Genomic DNA, 16705 nt, shown 5'->3' with positions numbered 1-16705 from the left:
CACAGTCAAACCAATCTCTCTTCATACAACAGTCCTGCCATCCCCGGTATCAGCCTAGTGAACCTTCGCTGCACTCCCTCTATGGCAAGTATATCCTTTCTTAGGTAGGGAGACCAAAACTGCACACAATACTCCAGGTGTGGTCTCACCAAGGCCCTGTATAACTGCAGTAAGACATCCCTACTTCTGAGCTCAAATCCTCTCACAATGAAAGCCAACGTACCATTTGCCTCCCTAATTGCTTGCTACACCTGCCTGTTTACTTTCATTGACTGGTGTACAAGGACATCCAGATCTTTGCAGTGGATGATTGCTTCTCAGACTGGAGGTCTGTGACTAGTGGTGTGCCTCAGGGATCTGTGCTGGGACCATTGTTGTTTGTTGTCTATATCAATGATCTGGATGATAATGTGGTAAATTGGATCAGCAAGTTTGCTGATGACACTAAGATTGGAGGTGTTGTGGACAGCGAGGAAGGCTTTCAAAGCTTGCAGAGAGATCTGGACCAACTGGAAAAATGGGCCAGAAAATGGCAGATGGAATTTAATGCAGAAAAGTGTGAGGTGTTACATTTTGGAAGGTCAAACCAAGGTAGGACATACACAGTAAATGGTAGGGCACTGAGGAGCGTGGAGGAACAAAGGGATCTGGGAGTTCAGATACATAATTCCCTGAAAGTGGCGTCACATGTAGACAAGGTTGTAAAGAAAGCTTTTGGCATACTGGCCTTCATAAATCAAAGTATTGAGTATAGGAGTTAGAATGTTATGGTGAGGTTGTATAAGACATTGGTGAGGCCAACTCTGGAGTATTGTGTGCAGTTCTAGTCACCTAACTACAGGAAGGATATCAGTAAGATTGAGAGAGTGCAGAGAAGATTTACTAGGATGTTGCCGGGTCTTAAGGAGTTGTGTTGCAGGGAAAGATTAAACAGGTTAGGACTTTATTCCTTGGAGCGTAGAAGAATGAGGGGAGATATGAGAAAAGTTTACAAAATTATGAGGGGTATAGACAGAGTAAATGCGAGTAGGCTCTTTCCACTTAGATTAGGAGAGATAAACACGAGAGGACATGGCTTTAGGGTGAAAAGGGAAAGGTTTAGGGGGAACATTAGGGGGAACTTCTTCACTCAGAGTGGTGAGAGTGTGGAATGAGCTGCCATCTGACGTGGTAAATGTGGGCTCACTCTGAAGTTTTAAGAATAAATTAGATAGATACATGGATGGGAGAGGTCTGGAGGGTTATTGACCTAGGTGCAGGTCAATGGGATTCGCGGAATAATATTTCGGCACAGACTAGAAGGGCCGAATGGCCTGTTTTTCTGTGCTGTAGTGTTCTATGATTCTATGGTTCTATCCCTTTGTACATCCACATTTCCCATATATACCATTTAAATAATACTCTGCCTTTCTGTTTTTCACACACAAGCGTATAATTTCACATTTATCCACATTATACTGCATCTGCCATGTGTTTGCCCACACACAAAACTTGTCTAAATCGCCCTGAAGCCTCCTTGCATCCTCCTCACACCTCACAATGCCGCCCAGTTTTGTGTTGTCAGCAAACTTGGAAATATTGCATTTGGTTTCCTCATCCAACTCATTTATATATACTGTGAATAGCTGGGGCCCAAGCACTGATCCCTGTGGTACACCACTAGTCACCACCTGCCATCCGGAAAAAGACCCATTTATTCCCACTCTCTGTCAACCAATTCTCAGTCCATGCCAGTATATTACCCCCAATCCACGCCAGTATATTACCCCCAATCCATGCCAGTATATTACCCCCAATCCATGCCAGTGTATTATCCCCAATCCACGCCAGTATATTACCCCCAATCCATGCCAGTATATTACCCCCAATCCATGCCAGTATATTATCCCCAATCCACGCCAGTATATTACCCCCAATCCATGCCAGTATATTACCCCCAATCCACGCCAGTATATTACCCCCAATCCACGCCAGTATATTACCCCCAATCCATGCCAGTATATTACCCCTGACCCCATGTGCGTTAATTTTGCCAACTAGCCTCTTATGTGGGACCTTATCAAAAGCCTTCTTGAAATCCAAATACACCAAATCCACCGATTCTCCTTTATCTATTCTACGAGTTACATCCTCAGAAAACTCCAGTAGATTAGTTAATCATCAATAATCAAACCCAGACTGTGCACACTAGGAGTAATAATCAAACCTGGGCTATCCACATTGGGAGTAATAATCAAACCCAAACTGTGCCCACTGGGAGTAATAATCAAACCTAGACTGTGCAAACTTGGAGTAATAATCAGATCTAGATGTTACTCTCAGCCCCAGTGACCACTCGGGGTTGCAGCAAATCAGAGTTTGAACGGTGAACGCCATTCAGCCTATCAGAGAGCTTGCTGATCCAGACTGTAGGATCATTTTTGGACTGTGTGTTGGAGAAGAGTAAAGGGTAGCCCTGAACCACGTCTTTCTGAATCCTGTCTCAGGGCATGAGACAGTGAACCAGCCCAGCCCAGCCCAGCCCAGCCCAGCCCAGCCGGAAGGGGTGACCACAGACTGAGTCAGGGAATGAGTAATGCTGCAAGAATGCAGGTCATTACAGGCTGGCAGCATGAACAGAGTGGGAGGGTGTGCCCTTGCTCTTTGCTGGTGTAATGCTCAGTGCGCTGATTGGTTTGGGGACTGGCACTACAGGGGCAAGCGAGGTCTCAGCCCCCTCCAAAACCTGGCAGTCTGAGTCTAAACTGAGGAACGAATCAGGGAGAAACACCAAGCAGCCACATTCCGCAGTGCACACACGAGGGCAGGGGGCAAGAAGGGCAGGGGGCAGAGGGTAGAATGCAGGGGGACAGCAGACAGAGGGTCAGCAGCAGCGGCTAGGCCATGCTGAACATTGTCCAGGAGTGAATATTAACCAGGCCTGAACAACTCAACCTGTCCAATGTTGGACTCCCAGGTAACAACAACAAGACTGAGGAAGGTTGGGGGTAGGAGGGTTGGGGGCGGGAGGGTTTATAGGCACAGGGATAGAAAATGGGCTAAACAAGCTATACTGATAATTGGGAGAGTCAGCACCAGAGGAAGAAATTGTGAGGCATTATGTAGAGTCAGAGTAAGAGGAAACACAGGAAGGTCGAATTCATGTTTACTGTACATGTATATGAATACGGGTGATGTGGTAAGTAAGATTGGTGAGCTGCAGGTGCAGGAAGGTACATATTGTTGTGATTATAACAGAGACCTGGTTCAAAAAAGGACAGAACTAGGTACTAAGTATTCCTGGATATAAGGTGTTCAGGAAAATTATTAAACAAAGAAAGTGGCAGTATTGATAAAAGGAGAATGTTACAGTGCTGGAGACGGGGAGGATGTCCTAAAGGGTCAAGGACAGAATCTATCTGCTTCGAGCTAAAGGACATTGCTCAGTGCTCATTCTGTAGGCCACCATCTAGTGGGAAAGATACGGAATGGAATTTTCCATTTTGGGACTAAGTCCAGTGGTGGGGGTGGGAACAGGGAGGGTTTGCTGCTGTGAAGGCTGGTGGGAATTTTCACCGTATCACACAATGCTGGTTAAATAATGAGGCAGTCGGGGGTTTCGGCAGAGTGGGCTGGATGACTCACACCACTTCATATCTGGACGCCATATTTAACCGCTCCTGGGCCTCAACTGACACACGATTGAAGATAGAAGATCCACCTCCTGGAAGCTGCTGCAGCGCAAAGGTCCATGTGGTTAATGCTGACCCACCCGCTGCTGCACATGGTGTTCCAGGGTCACTGGAGGCCTCAATCTGCATAGGCTGAGTCCTGACATCGCCACACCATGTTGGTGCAGGCATGTTCTGGACTGGAGTGAAATCCCGCTGCTGGCATGGCAATGGGACGGAGGGGGGAAGGAAGGGGATTCCTTCACCTGCATCCATTCAGCGGGATGCAAGACGGTCTCACTGGCCTCTGCTGGGAATAGTGATCCAACACGACAGGCGAGTGTGCACGTTCCCATCGTCATTTTACCACGGTGGGGAACCAATATTTCAGCTTCTGCTGCATTGACCGCGCCCCCCCCCCCCAACTCATCATTAAAGCAGCCACAGGGGGGGTTTGGAAAATTCCACCCGTAGGGTAATTATGGTCTATTCAGCTCACGCCAGCTCCACGGAGGAGGCTCCACAAATATCCCCATCCTCAATGATGGAGGAGCCCAGCACATCAGTGCAAAAGATAAGACTGAAGCATTTGCTACAATCTTCAGCCAGAAGTGCTGAGTGAATGATCCATCTCTGCCTCCTCCGGAGGTCCCCAGCATCACAGATGCCAGTCTTCAGCCAATTCAATTTATTCCACGTGATATCAAGAAATGGCTGAAAGCACTGGATACTGCAAAGTCTATGGGCCCTGACAATATTCCAGCAATAGTACTGAAGACCTGTGCTCCAGAACTTTTCACGCCCCTAGCCAAGCTGCTCCAGTACAGCTACAACACTGGCATCTACCCTGCAATGTGGAAAATTGCCCAGGTATGTCCTGTACACAAAAAGCAGGACAAATCCAACTCGGCCAAATACTGTCCCATCAGTCTACTCTCGATCATCAGTAAAGTAATGGAAGGGGTCATCAAAATTGCTATCAAGCAGCACTGGCTTAGCAATAACCGGCTCACTGATGCCCAGTTTGGGTTCCGCCAGGGCCACTCAGCTCCTGGCCTCATTACAGCCTTGGTTCAAACATGGACAAAAGAGCTGAACTCCTGAACTGAGGAGAGAGTGATTGCCCTTGACATCAAGGCAGCATTTGACCGAGTGTGGCATCAAGGAGCCCTAGCATAACTGGAGTCAATAGGGATCGGGGGAAAACTCTCCACTGGTTGGAGTCATACCTAGCACAAAGGAAGATGGTTGTGGATGTTGGAGGTCAGTCATCTCAGCTCCAGGACATCACTGCAGGAGTTCCTCAGGGTATTGTCTTCAACCCAAACACCTTCAGCTGCTTCATCAATGACCTTCCTTTCATCATAAGGTCAGAAGTGGGGACGTTCGCTGATGATTGCACAATGTTCAGCACCATTTGCGACTCCTCAGATACTGAAGCAGTCCAAGTCCAAATGCAGCAAGACCTGGACAATATCCAGGCTTGGGCTGAAAAGTGGCAACTAGCATTCACGCCACACAAGTGTCCGGCAATGACCATCTCCAACAAGAAAGAATCCAACCATCGCCCCTTGACATTCAATGGCATTACCATTACTGAACCCACCCACTATCAACGTCCTGGGAGTTACCATTGACCAGAAACTGAACTAGGCTGGCCATATAAATACTGTGGCTACAAGAGTAGGTCAGAGGCTGGGAATCCTGTGATGAGTAACTCATCTCCTGACTCCCCAAAGCCTGTCCACCATCTACAAGGCACAAGTCAGGAGTGTGATGGAATACTCTCCACTTGCCTGGATGAGTGCAGCTCCATCAACACTCAAGAAGTTTGACACTATCCAGGATGAAGCAGCCCGCTTGATTGGCACCACATCCACAAACATTCACTCCCTCCACCACAGACGCACAGTAGCAGCAATGTGTACCATCTACAAGATGCACTGCGGGAATTCACCAAGGCTCCTGAAACAGCACCTTCCAAACCCACGAGCACTACCATCTAGAAGGACAAGGACAGCAGACACATGGGAACACCACCACCCAGAGGTTCCCCTCCAAGCCACTCACCATCCTGACTTGGAAATACATCGCCATTCCTTCTCTGTCACTGGGTCAAAATCCTGGAACTCCCTCCCTAACAGCACTGTGGGTGTACCTACACCACATGGACTGCATCGGTTCAAAAAGGCAGCTCAGCACCACCTTCTCAAGGGCATTAGGGATGGGCAATAAATACTGGCTTAGTCAGCGATGCCCACATTCCATGAATGAATAAAAATTTCCTAGATTCGGTGAAGGTTCCATTAAATGGGAAAATAGCAAATGTAACTCTTTTATTCAAAAAGGGAGGGAGACAGAAAGTGGGAAACTACAGGCCAATTAGCTTGACATCTGTCACAGGGAAAATGTTAGAAGCCATTATTAAAGATGTTATAGCAGAGCATTGAGAAAAGTTTCAGGCAATCAGGCAGAATCAACATGGTTTTGTGAAAGGGAAATCATGTTTAACCAACTTATTGGAGTTCTTTGAAGGATTGCCTAACTACAGGAAGGATATCAGTAAGATTGAGACAGTGCAGAGAAGATTTACTAGGATGTTGCCGGGTCTTAATGAGTTGAGTTACAGGGAAAGATTAAACAGGTTAGGACTTTATTCTTTGGAGCGTAGAAGAATGAGGGGAGATATGATAGAAGTTTACAAAATTATGAGGGCTATAGACAGAGTAAATGCGAGTAGGCTCTTTCCACTTAGATTAGGAGAGATAAACATGAGAGGACATGGCTTTAGGGTGAAAAGGGAAAGGTTTAGGGGGAACATTAGGGGGGACTTCTTCACTCAGAGTGGTGAGAGTGTGGAATGAGCTGCCATCTGACATGGTAAATGTGGGCTCACTCTTAAGTTTTAAGAATTAATTAGATAGATACATGGATGGGAGAGGTCTGGAGGGAATGGACTAGGTGCAGGTCAATGGGATTAGCGGAATAATATTTCGGCACAGACAAGAAGGGCTGAATGGCCTGTTTTCTGTGCTGTAGTGTTCTATGGTTCTATGGACAGGGCACTAGTGAGACCACATCTGGAATATTGTGTACATCTTTCCTTATTTAAGGAAAGATGTGTTGGAAACAGTTCAGAGAAGGTTTACTTGACTAATATTTGGAATGTGTGGGTTGTCTTATGAGGAAAGTTTAGACAAGGTAGGCTTGCATCTGCTGGTGTTTAAAATATTCAGAGATGACTCGATCAAAACCTTTAAGATCCTGAGTGGTCTTGATAGGGTGGATGTGGAGAGGATGTTTCCTCTTGTGGGAGAATCTAGAGCTAGGGGTCACTGTTTAAAAAGGCAGTAGAAGCAGAATATTGCTTGAAATTTGAATAATTTTAAGGCACAGCTAGATAGATTCTTGATTTTTAGGGGGTGAAAGGTTATCGGAAGTAGGCGGGTGGTTACAATCAGATCAGCCATGATCTTATTAAATGGCGGAACAGGTTTGAAGGACTGAGTGGCCTATTCCTGCTCCTGGTTCATGTGTTTGTATGTCGTAATCGTGTACACCCCTATCAAATCTCCCCTCAATCTCCTTCGCTCCAAGGAGAACAACCCCAACTTCTCCAACCCGACCTTGGAGCTAAAATCCCTCAGCCCTGGTTCCAGAAGAGCAAATGTACAAGGAAATTACAAAGTGGTGTTAACACTGTAAAGTAGTTATAATGGGGGGATGCATGATCCAGATGTAGACTGTGGTAATAATTGTGTAAAGGGCAGAGAGAGGGAAGAGATTCTAAAGTAGGTTCGAGAAAATTTTCCAAATCAGGATGTTTCCAATCCAATAAGGAAAGATTTATTGCTAGACCTGGTTCTGGGAAATGAGATGGGTCCATGTGGAACAAGTGCCAGTCAGAGCACTTATAGCTGCGAGTGATCATTGTTATTTCATTCTTCCATGGGATGTGGGCTTCGCTGGCTGGGCCAGCATTTATTGCCCATCCCTAATTGCCCTTGAGAAGGTGGTGGTGAGCTGCCTTCTTGACCCACAGCAGTCCCTGTGGTGTAGGTACACCCACAGTGCTGTTAGGGAGGGAGTTCCAGGATTTTGACCCAGTGACAGTGAAAGAACGGTGATATATTTCCAAGTCAGGATGGTGAGTGACTTGGAGGGGAACTTCCAGGTGGTGGGGTTCACATCTATCTGCTGCCCTTATCCTTCTGGATGGAAGGCAAAACTTCTCGGTGGTAGGCAAAAGATTGGTAGGCAAAACCATAAAATTTTGAAAGAAAAGATAGTTCCGATTCAGTAATGTACATTTCCTGGAGAAGGAAAGCAAAAGGCAATGAAATCCAGAACTGCCCGGGTGATGAAAGGGAGATAAAGTTCAAGCAGTATCAGGCATCAGGTGGATAATATGACCAGGTTGAATACAAAATGTTCAGAGAGGAATTGAAAAATCAAATAAGAAAGTATGAAAAGAGACTGGCAGCTAACAAAGTGGACTCCCAAAGTCTTCTGTAGGCGTATAAATAGGAAATAGGGTGGCAAGAGGTGCAGTAGGACTGATTAGGGTCAAAAAAGGGAATTTCCACATGCATCCAAGGATACTGAGTGAATTAGAGTGGAAATTACGGAGGCACTGGCCATAATTTCCCAATCTTCCTTAGGCTCAGGGCTGGTTCCAAAGGGCTGCAGAATTGTAATTGTTACTCCCTTGTTCAAAAAAGATGTAAAGATAAGCTCAGCAGCTGCAGGCCAGTCAGTTTGACCCAGTGGTGGGAAGGATTTTTGAAACGATAATCTGAGACAAAATTAATAGTCACTTAGGCAAATGCGTGTTAATTAGGAAAAGTCAGCATGGATTTGTTAAGGGCAGATCTTGTTTATCGAAGTTGCTGGAGTTTTTTGATGAGGTAACAGAGGGTACTGATGAGGGTAATGCTGTTGATGTGGTGTACGTGGATTTCCAAAAGGCACCTGATTCAGTGCCACACAACAGACTTGTGAGGAAAATTAGAGCTCATGGAATAAAAGGGAAAATAGCAAGATGGACATGGAATTGGCTGAAGGACGGGAAACAGAGAGTAGTGATAAATGGTTGTTTTTCAGATTGGAGGAAAATTTGTAGTGGAGTTCCCCAGGGGTCAGTGTTGGGACCCTTGTTCTTCCTGATATATATTATTGACCCAGATCTTGATGTACAGGGAACAATTTCAAAATTAGCGGATGATACGAAGCTTGGAAACATTGTGGACTGTGAGGAGGGCAGTGTAGAACTTCAAAAGAACATAGACAAGTTGGGCGAGCAAGTGGCAGATGAAATTTAATGCAGAGAAATGTAAGTGATTCATTTTGGTCGGAAGAACATGGACAGACAATATAAAATAAGGGGTGAAATTTTGAAGGGGGTGCAGGAGCAGAAAGACCTGGGTGTATATGTGCATAGATCATTGAAGGTGGCAGGACAGGTGGAGAGAGCAGTTAATAAAACAGATAGTATCCTGGGCTTTATTAATAGGGGCAGAGAGTAAAAGAGCAGGGAGGTTATGTTGAACTTGTATAAGATACTCGTTAGACCTCAGCTGGAATATTGTATCCAGTTCTGGACCTCATACTTTAAGAAGGATGTGAAGATGTTGCAGAAATGATTCACGGGAAAGGTTCCAGTGATGAGGAACTTCATTATGAAGATAGATTGGAGAGGATGGGACTGTTCTTCTTGGAGAGAAGGCGGCTGAGAGGAGATTTGATAGAGATGTTCAAAATCAGCGGGAGTCTGGACAGAGTAGATAGGGAGAAGCTGTTCCCATTGGTAGGACAACTGCATGGCGCAGAGTGACCAAAGGGCAGAGTGACCACAGAGGCAGAATGGCGGCAAGGGTCAGAGGGACTACAGGAGGGACGTGATAACTAGGGGAGATGGGGGCACAGTGGCCACGGGGGGGCAGAGTAATGACAGAGTGGCCGCAGGGGACACAGTGCAACAGGAGGCAGAGTGACTGCAGAATGAGTGCAGGGGAAAGAGTAATTGAAGGGGGCAGAGTGGTTGCAGAGTAACCCTCTAACAGTGTAGTGCTACTTCAGGAATGACACACCGATGGTGCAGCACTCCCTCAGTACTGATCATCCGACAGTGCAGCACTCCCTCAGTACTGACCTTCTGACAGTGCAGCACTCCCTCAGTACTGACCCTCCGACAGTGCAGCACTCCCTCAGTACTGACCCTCCGACAGTGCAGCACTCCCTCAGTACTGACCCTCCGACAGTGCAGCACTCCCTCAGTACTGACCCTCCGACAGTGCAGCACTCCCTCAGTACTGACCCTCCGACAGTGCAGCACTCCCTCAGTACTGACCCTCCGACAGTGCAGCACTCCCTCAGTACTGACCCTCCGACAGTGCAGCACTCCCTCAGTACTGACCTTCTGACAGTGCAGCACTCCCTCAGTACTGACCCTCTGACAGTGCAGCACTCCCTCAGTACTGACCCTCTGACAGTGCAGCACTGCCTCAGTACTGACCCTCTGACAGTACAGCACTCCCTCAGTACTGACCCTCTGACAGTGCAGCACTCCCTCAGTACTGACCCTCTGACAGTGCAGCACTCCCTCAGTACTGCACTGGACTGTCAGGCTGGTTCATGCTCTCAAGTCCCAGACCTTATGACACTGAAACAAGTGCGCTGTCAACCGACCCACAATGGCCACTTGGTGAGGGAATTAGTGAGACCGAGGGTATCTCCCAAGGGAATTCCAGAGCTTGTGGCCTCGGCAATTGAAGTCATGGCTGCTAGTGGCAGAGACATTAAAATTGGGAACACTGAGGAGGCTTGAGTGTTTAGGAGATTACTCAGATATGTAGCAGCAAGGACATGGATGGGTTTGAGAATTTTAACCTGGGCGTGGGGAGGAAATGGAGGTCAGTGAGCAACAGGGTGAGAGGGAAAAGGGCTTTGGCTTGAGTTCAGACACAGACAGCAGGGTGTTGGATAACCTCACCCTACAGAGTGTAGAAGGTGGGAGACCAGCCCGGAACATGTTGGAATAGTCTAGATGGAGTGACTAGATGGTTTTAGAAGCGCGGGGTGGGGGGGGGATATTCTGGAGGAGCAAGGAGGCAGGCTTAGCGATGAAGAGAAGACGACAGCGTGGGGAAGCAGAAACCAGGGGAGGTCTGTCAGATATTCCCAGGGCACAGATGATGAAATGCAGCTGCAGGGAAGCCACAGAGCACATCCAGATGTGAAACAGTTAACAGTATCACAGCCCTGATCGGAGACTAACATCCTGATTAATTCCTACCTCCTGTCTGTCGTTCACTAACTCCACCACAACCAGTAAATACCTTTTCTGCTCTCGGTGGATTTCAACATGTCCAGATACAGTCGGTCGTCCGATGTCACTCGATTTCTGGTTTCCTGCCCTTTATACATCTTGTAATGAGAGCGTGAGAAGTAGTAGTGAATAGAGAGCCTCTCCGCTCCTGCTGCTACTTGGAGACTGTGGTTAGATGACTGCACCCTCTGTGTTAACAGAGCTCTGCCTGTCAGTGCGAGTTTTGCAAAGCTTTCATTGCCAGCCCCTCCCTACCCTGTAAGGTACAGAATGAGGTGTGGCTATCCCCGCATTACAACAGCAAATCCACAGCATTAAACTACCAACTGAGCTGAGGGCAGGGACAAAGGGAGGAGGCCTGGAGGGAGTGAATAGGGGTGACTAGCAGCAAGGAGGAAGTGAGGGGAGTGGGAGCATGGAGAAACAGAGAGTGACAGGGAGTGAGGACAGAGTGAGGAGGGAGAGACAAGAGTGAGGGGGGGAATGAGGAAGGAACAAGGGAGGGAGAAAGGAGGGACAGAAGAGGGACAGAGGAAGGAGTGAGGAGGGAATGATGAGGGAGTGAGACAGGAGGGAGGTAGGAGGGAGAGGGGGAAGTGAGGAGGGAGAGAGGTGGGAGTGAGGAGGGAGAGAGGTGGGAAGTGAGGAGGGAGAGAGGGAGGAGGGAGGTGAGTGAGAGGCAGGAGAGAGGTGGGGAAGTGGGGAGGGAGAGAGGAGGGGTAGGAGAGAGGGAGTGAGGCGGGAGAGTGGTGGAAGTGAGGAGGGAGAGAGGAGGGAGTGGGGACAGAGGGAGGAGGAAGTGAGGAGGGAGTGGGGAGGGAGCAAAGGACAGAGGATGGAGTGAGGAGGGCAAGAGGATGAAATGAGGAGGGAGTGAGCAATGACCTTCTTCCACAGCCCAGTTACATAGCAGACAGCTACCATGGGGGCGGTGGCCAGACCTCAAGATCACTCACCAAAGGAATTAGTTTCTTTCTACCCAATCTAGTCCTTTAATCATCCCATAATTCTCAATCAGATCACTCTTTAATTTTCTACACTCAGGAATACAAACCCTAGTTTGATGCAAAGGCAAAATACTACAGATTCTGAAAATCTGTAACCCACCTCCTGACTCCCCAAAGCCTGTCCACCATCTACAAAGCACAAGTCAGGATTGTGATGGAATACTCCCCACTTGCCTGGATGAGTGCAGCTCCATCAACACTCAAGATGCTGGACACCATCCAGGACAAAGCAGCCCGCATGATTGGCACCACATCCACAAACATTCACTCCCTCCACCACCGACGCACAGCAGCAACAGTGTGTACTATCTACAAGACGCATTGCAGAAATTCACTAAGGCTCCTTCGACATCACCTTCCAAACCCACGACCACTACCATCTAGAAGGATAAGGGCAGCAGATAGATGGGAACACCACCGCCTGGAAGTTCCCCTTCAAGTCATTCACCATCCTGATTTGGAAATATATCGCCATTCCTTCACTGTGACTGGATCAAACTCCTGGAACTCCTTCCCTAACAGCACTGTGGGTGTACCTACACCACAGGGATTTTTGGTCTCTCAGGAAATGAAGGGATATGGGAGCAGCTGGAAAGTTGAGTTGAGGTCGAGGATCAGCCATGATCATAATGAATGGCAGAGCAGGCTCGATGGGCCAAGTGGTCTACTCCTGCTCTCAATTCCTGTGATCTTATGGCCTGCAGTGGGTCCAGAAGGTGGTCCAATGTCATCTCCTCATGGACAATGATGGACGGGATCACTGGCCTTTCCAGTGATGCTTACAGCCCATGAACGAATTTTAGAAATCCACAATTAGCATGCATTAAATTGCATCTGCCATATGTCTGCCCATTTCACCAGTCTCTCTTTGTCTCTCCAAGTCTGTTACCACCCTGCTCGCTAGTTACTGTGTGCCAAGTATTGTGTTATCCGCAATCTTTGAAATGATATCCAATATCACCATGTCCATATACATCACAAAGAGCAAGACTCCCAACATTAGGCCCTGAAAAACTCCAGTCTGAGAAACAGTCACACTACTCTCCATTTTCAATCATTTAGTCAATGTTGTATCCATGCTGCTACTGTCCTTTCATCCCATGAGTTTTCATTTTGCTAACTAGCTTTTTTTATTTGGCATTCTGTGATAAATTCCTTTGAAAGTCAAAAACTTGTCAGATTCTGTAAATCTGAAGAGCTGCTCATCCCCATGACCCCCTGAGGAATCTTACTGAATATTTTCCCAAAGTTCATATAGATAACGTTCAGAGACGCTCCCTTATTATTAATCCAACTGTATGACTCAGGCATGACTTTACTTGTAATTAATCTGATCACCTCAGATTGTTTCAAATGCTCAGTCATAACGTTTCAGTAAACAAACACTGACCTAGGGTGAACTCCCAGCTCTGCCTCAAACTGGTGGCCACATGATCATTTCAGCTGACCAAAGAGGGCCCTGATTTTATGTCTTGTCCAAAATGTTTGAAAGTTAAACTGTATCACAGGCTGGGAGCAGGGTTTGTTTATTTAAGCACAGGGTGTGGACTGACTTAGTGTGAACAGCACAAGCTGATAGCCCAGGGGCAGGTGACAGAGATGCTATGGACTGAGTCGCAGCATTCTGAAGCTTGTCTAGACAGCACCATGTCGAACACACTCTGGCCGGAACCCAGCTTCCCAGGATCGAGTCCGGGCAAGGCAGGAATCTCGAAGCAAGACAGCACATCCCAGAGAAACCGAACAGGGTCTGAACCGAGTCGGGGAGGGTAGTAAATCAGGGGATAGTGAGGGGAGAGTGAGAGTTGTAACAAGGGGAGGAGGGGAAGTGAGAGAAGGGGGAGAGGGGGAAGTGAAGGAGAGAGTGAGGTGTGGAGGGGTTGAGGGAGGATGAGGAGGGGCATCAGGGGAGAGCTGAAAGTGGACGTGAGAGAGGAGGAGTGAAACGGAGAGTGAGGAACCGTGACAGGGAGTGAGGGAGAGAGTGAAGGAGAGTGGAGAGAGAAAGGAAAGAGTAAGGAGATAGTGGTGGGAGTGAGGGGGGTGAGTGAGGAAAGAATGACAGGTGGGAGAATGAGGGGGAGAAAAGAAAGGGAGTGGAGAGGTGAGATGGAAGAGAGAGCAGTGAAGGGAAAGTGAGGTTGTGAGATTTAAGGGGGAAGGAGGGGGACAGGATTCCCATGTGTTTGTTCTGCCCGTCTCTCACTCTCTCTATCCTTCCCTCTTCGATCCCAATCTCTCTGATCCCGGTCCATCAGATTAGAACTCCGCCCCCAATACCTCACACAACCCTCCCCCGCTCTCTCCCCATAGCCCTGTATCAATCCCCAAACTAATCCCACTGCCCCGCTCTCTCCCCATAGCCCTGTACCAATCCCCAAACTAATCCCACTGCCCCGCTCTCTCCCCATAGCCCTGTATCAATCCCAAACTAATCCCACCGCACCACTCTCCCCATAGCCCTGTATCAATCCCAAACTAATCCCATTGCACCTCTCCCCATATCCCTGTATCAATCCCAGACTAATCCCACTGCCCCACTCTCTCCCCATAGCCCTGCATCAATCCCCAAACTAATCCCACTGCCCCACTCTCTCCCCATAGCCCTGCATCAATCCCCAAACTAATCCCACTGCCCCGCTCTCTCCCCATAGCCCAGTATCAATCCCAAACTAATCCCACTGCCCCACTCTCTCCCCATAGCCCTGTATCAATCCCACACTAATCCCACTGCCCCACTCCCTCCATAGCCCTGTATCAATCCCAAACTAATCCCACTGCCCCACTCCCTCCATAGCCCTGTATCAATCCCAAACTAATCCCACTGCCCAGCTCTTCTCATATTCTATTGTTCTGTCTTTCATCCATCCTCAGGGCTTGGCCGCAGAATAAAAAATCTTACTGTACTGATTTCTATTCTCCACTGCCCTCACTGCCTATCCCACAGACAGGCCAGTCTAGGTTCTGATATTATCTGTCCACACTATCATGGGTCTTCCTTGTGCACATTTTCCAGGTGTTCTAACTTGCATTATCTCTTTTTCCAAACACTCCCCTCATGCTCACATCACATTCCCAAAGTATGTTAGCTTCTTTGGTATCACTGCCTCAAACAGTTTTTCTTAACACCAGCTATCTCGAGCACCCACTCCTCTGTCTGCCTGGCCATCCATAGCACAAGTAATATCCCTCTCTTCTATTTTTACTTAGTTCTGTTGAAGAGTCATATGGACCCGAAACATTAACTGTGTTCGTCTCCGCAGATGTTGCCAGACCTGCTGAGTTTTTCCAGGTATTTTTGTTTTTGTGTTGTTAATATCCGTCTGAGTCCTTTCATTTCAAATGCTCTAATTCGCTCCTCGTCACTCTGCCTGATGGTCAAGCATTCACAGCCATACATTGTCACCAGCCACAAAAGGGCTGTCAGAAGACAAAATTTCATCATAATCGAGATACTGTGGCTGCAACACACTCTTTTCAGTGAGTTCACAACACCATTACTCTTGTTAAGTCTAAACCGAATTTCTTCGGTAGACACTGCATCATCTGTGATGCAGATAGTGGGAGGTATCAAACTATAAGAATCATTCAGATCTTTGCACACATCCGCACCACCTTTGTCTTGTTGACACTGATCAGGAGACTGTATTTCTGGTTAACTTGGTCAAGATGATCCACCAATGTCTGTAGCTTCTCGACTGAGTTAGTGAGTAGAATAATGTCATCAGCATATCGAAGATTCGAAACTCATTGCCCACCAAACATTATCCAATAACTCACGCCCTGCTATCAGTATCACACCATGTGAAACTCACCCCCACCCTCCAATCAGTATCTCACCATGTGAACTCACCCCCACTCTCCAATCAGTATCTCACCATGTGAAACTCACCGTTCTCCAATCAGTATCACACCATGTGAAACTCACCCCCACCCTCCAATCAAGATCCCACCATGTGAAACACACCGCTCTCCAATCAGTATCTCACCATGTGAAACTCACCCCCGCACTACTATCAGTATCTCACCATGTGAAACACACCCCCGCACTACTATCAGTATCTCACCATGTGAAACTCACCCCCGCACTACTATCAGTATCTCACCATGTGAAACTCACCGCTCTCCAATCAGTAGCTCACCATGTGAAACTCACCCCCGCCCTCCAATCAGTATCTCACCATGTGAAATCCACCCCCACCCTCCAATCAGTATCTCACCATGTGAAACTCACCCCCACTCTCCAATCAGTATCTCACCATGTGAAACTCATGCCCACCCTCCAATCAGTATCTCACCATGTGAAACTCACCCCCACTCTCCAACCAGTATCTCACCATGTGAAACTCACCCCCACCCTCCAATCAGTATCTCACCATGTGAAACTCACCCCCACCCTCCAATCAGTATCTCACCATGTGAAACTCACCCCCACCCTCCAATCAGTATCTCACCATGTGAAACTCACCCCCACTCTCCAATCAGTTTCTCACCATGTGAAACTCACCCCCACCCTCCAATCAGTATCTCACCATGTGAAACTCACCCCCACCCTCCAATCAATATCCCACCATGTGAATCTCACCCCCACCCTCCAATCAGTATCTCACCATGTGAAACTCACCCCCACCCTCCAATCAATATCCCACCATGTGAATCTCACCCCCACCCTCCAATCAGTATCCCACCATGTGAAACTCACCGATCTCCAATCAGTATCC

The 16705-nt window shown here is 47.7% G+C and overlaps 1 protein-coding gene across 7 annotated transcripts in view; it reads right to left on the bottom strand.

Moving 5' to 3' along the window:
- LOC121275851 (plectin-like) overlaps positions 1 to 16705 on the bottom strand; it is a 253127-nt gene that overhangs the window by 167653 nt on the left and 68769 nt on the right. For 3 of the 7 annotated variants that reach the window (XM_041183571.1, XM_041183577.1, XM_041183578.1), the window contains exon 1: positions 10988 to 11110. The exons of the other annotated variants lie outside the window; for them this stretch is intronic. In XM_041183571.1, coding sequence (XP_041039505.1) covers positions 10988 to 11075 — 88 coding nt within the window. In that variant the 5' untranslated portion in view covers positions 11076 to 11110. Of the gene's footprint in view, positions 1 to 10987; positions 11111 to 16705 lie in introns of those variants that run through there. 7 annotated transcript variants of the gene reach the window in all.

Source organism: Carcharodon carcharias, chromosome 3 (assembly GCF_017639515.1).
Source record: "Carcharodon carcharias isolate sCarCar2 chromosome 3, sCarCar2.pri, whole genome shotgun sequence".
Classification (NCBI taxonomy): Eukaryota; Metazoa; Chordata; class Chondrichthyes; order Lamniformes; family Lamnidae; genus Carcharodon; species Carcharodon carcharias.
This window is presented reverse-complemented; position numbering and strand designations above follow the sequence as displayed.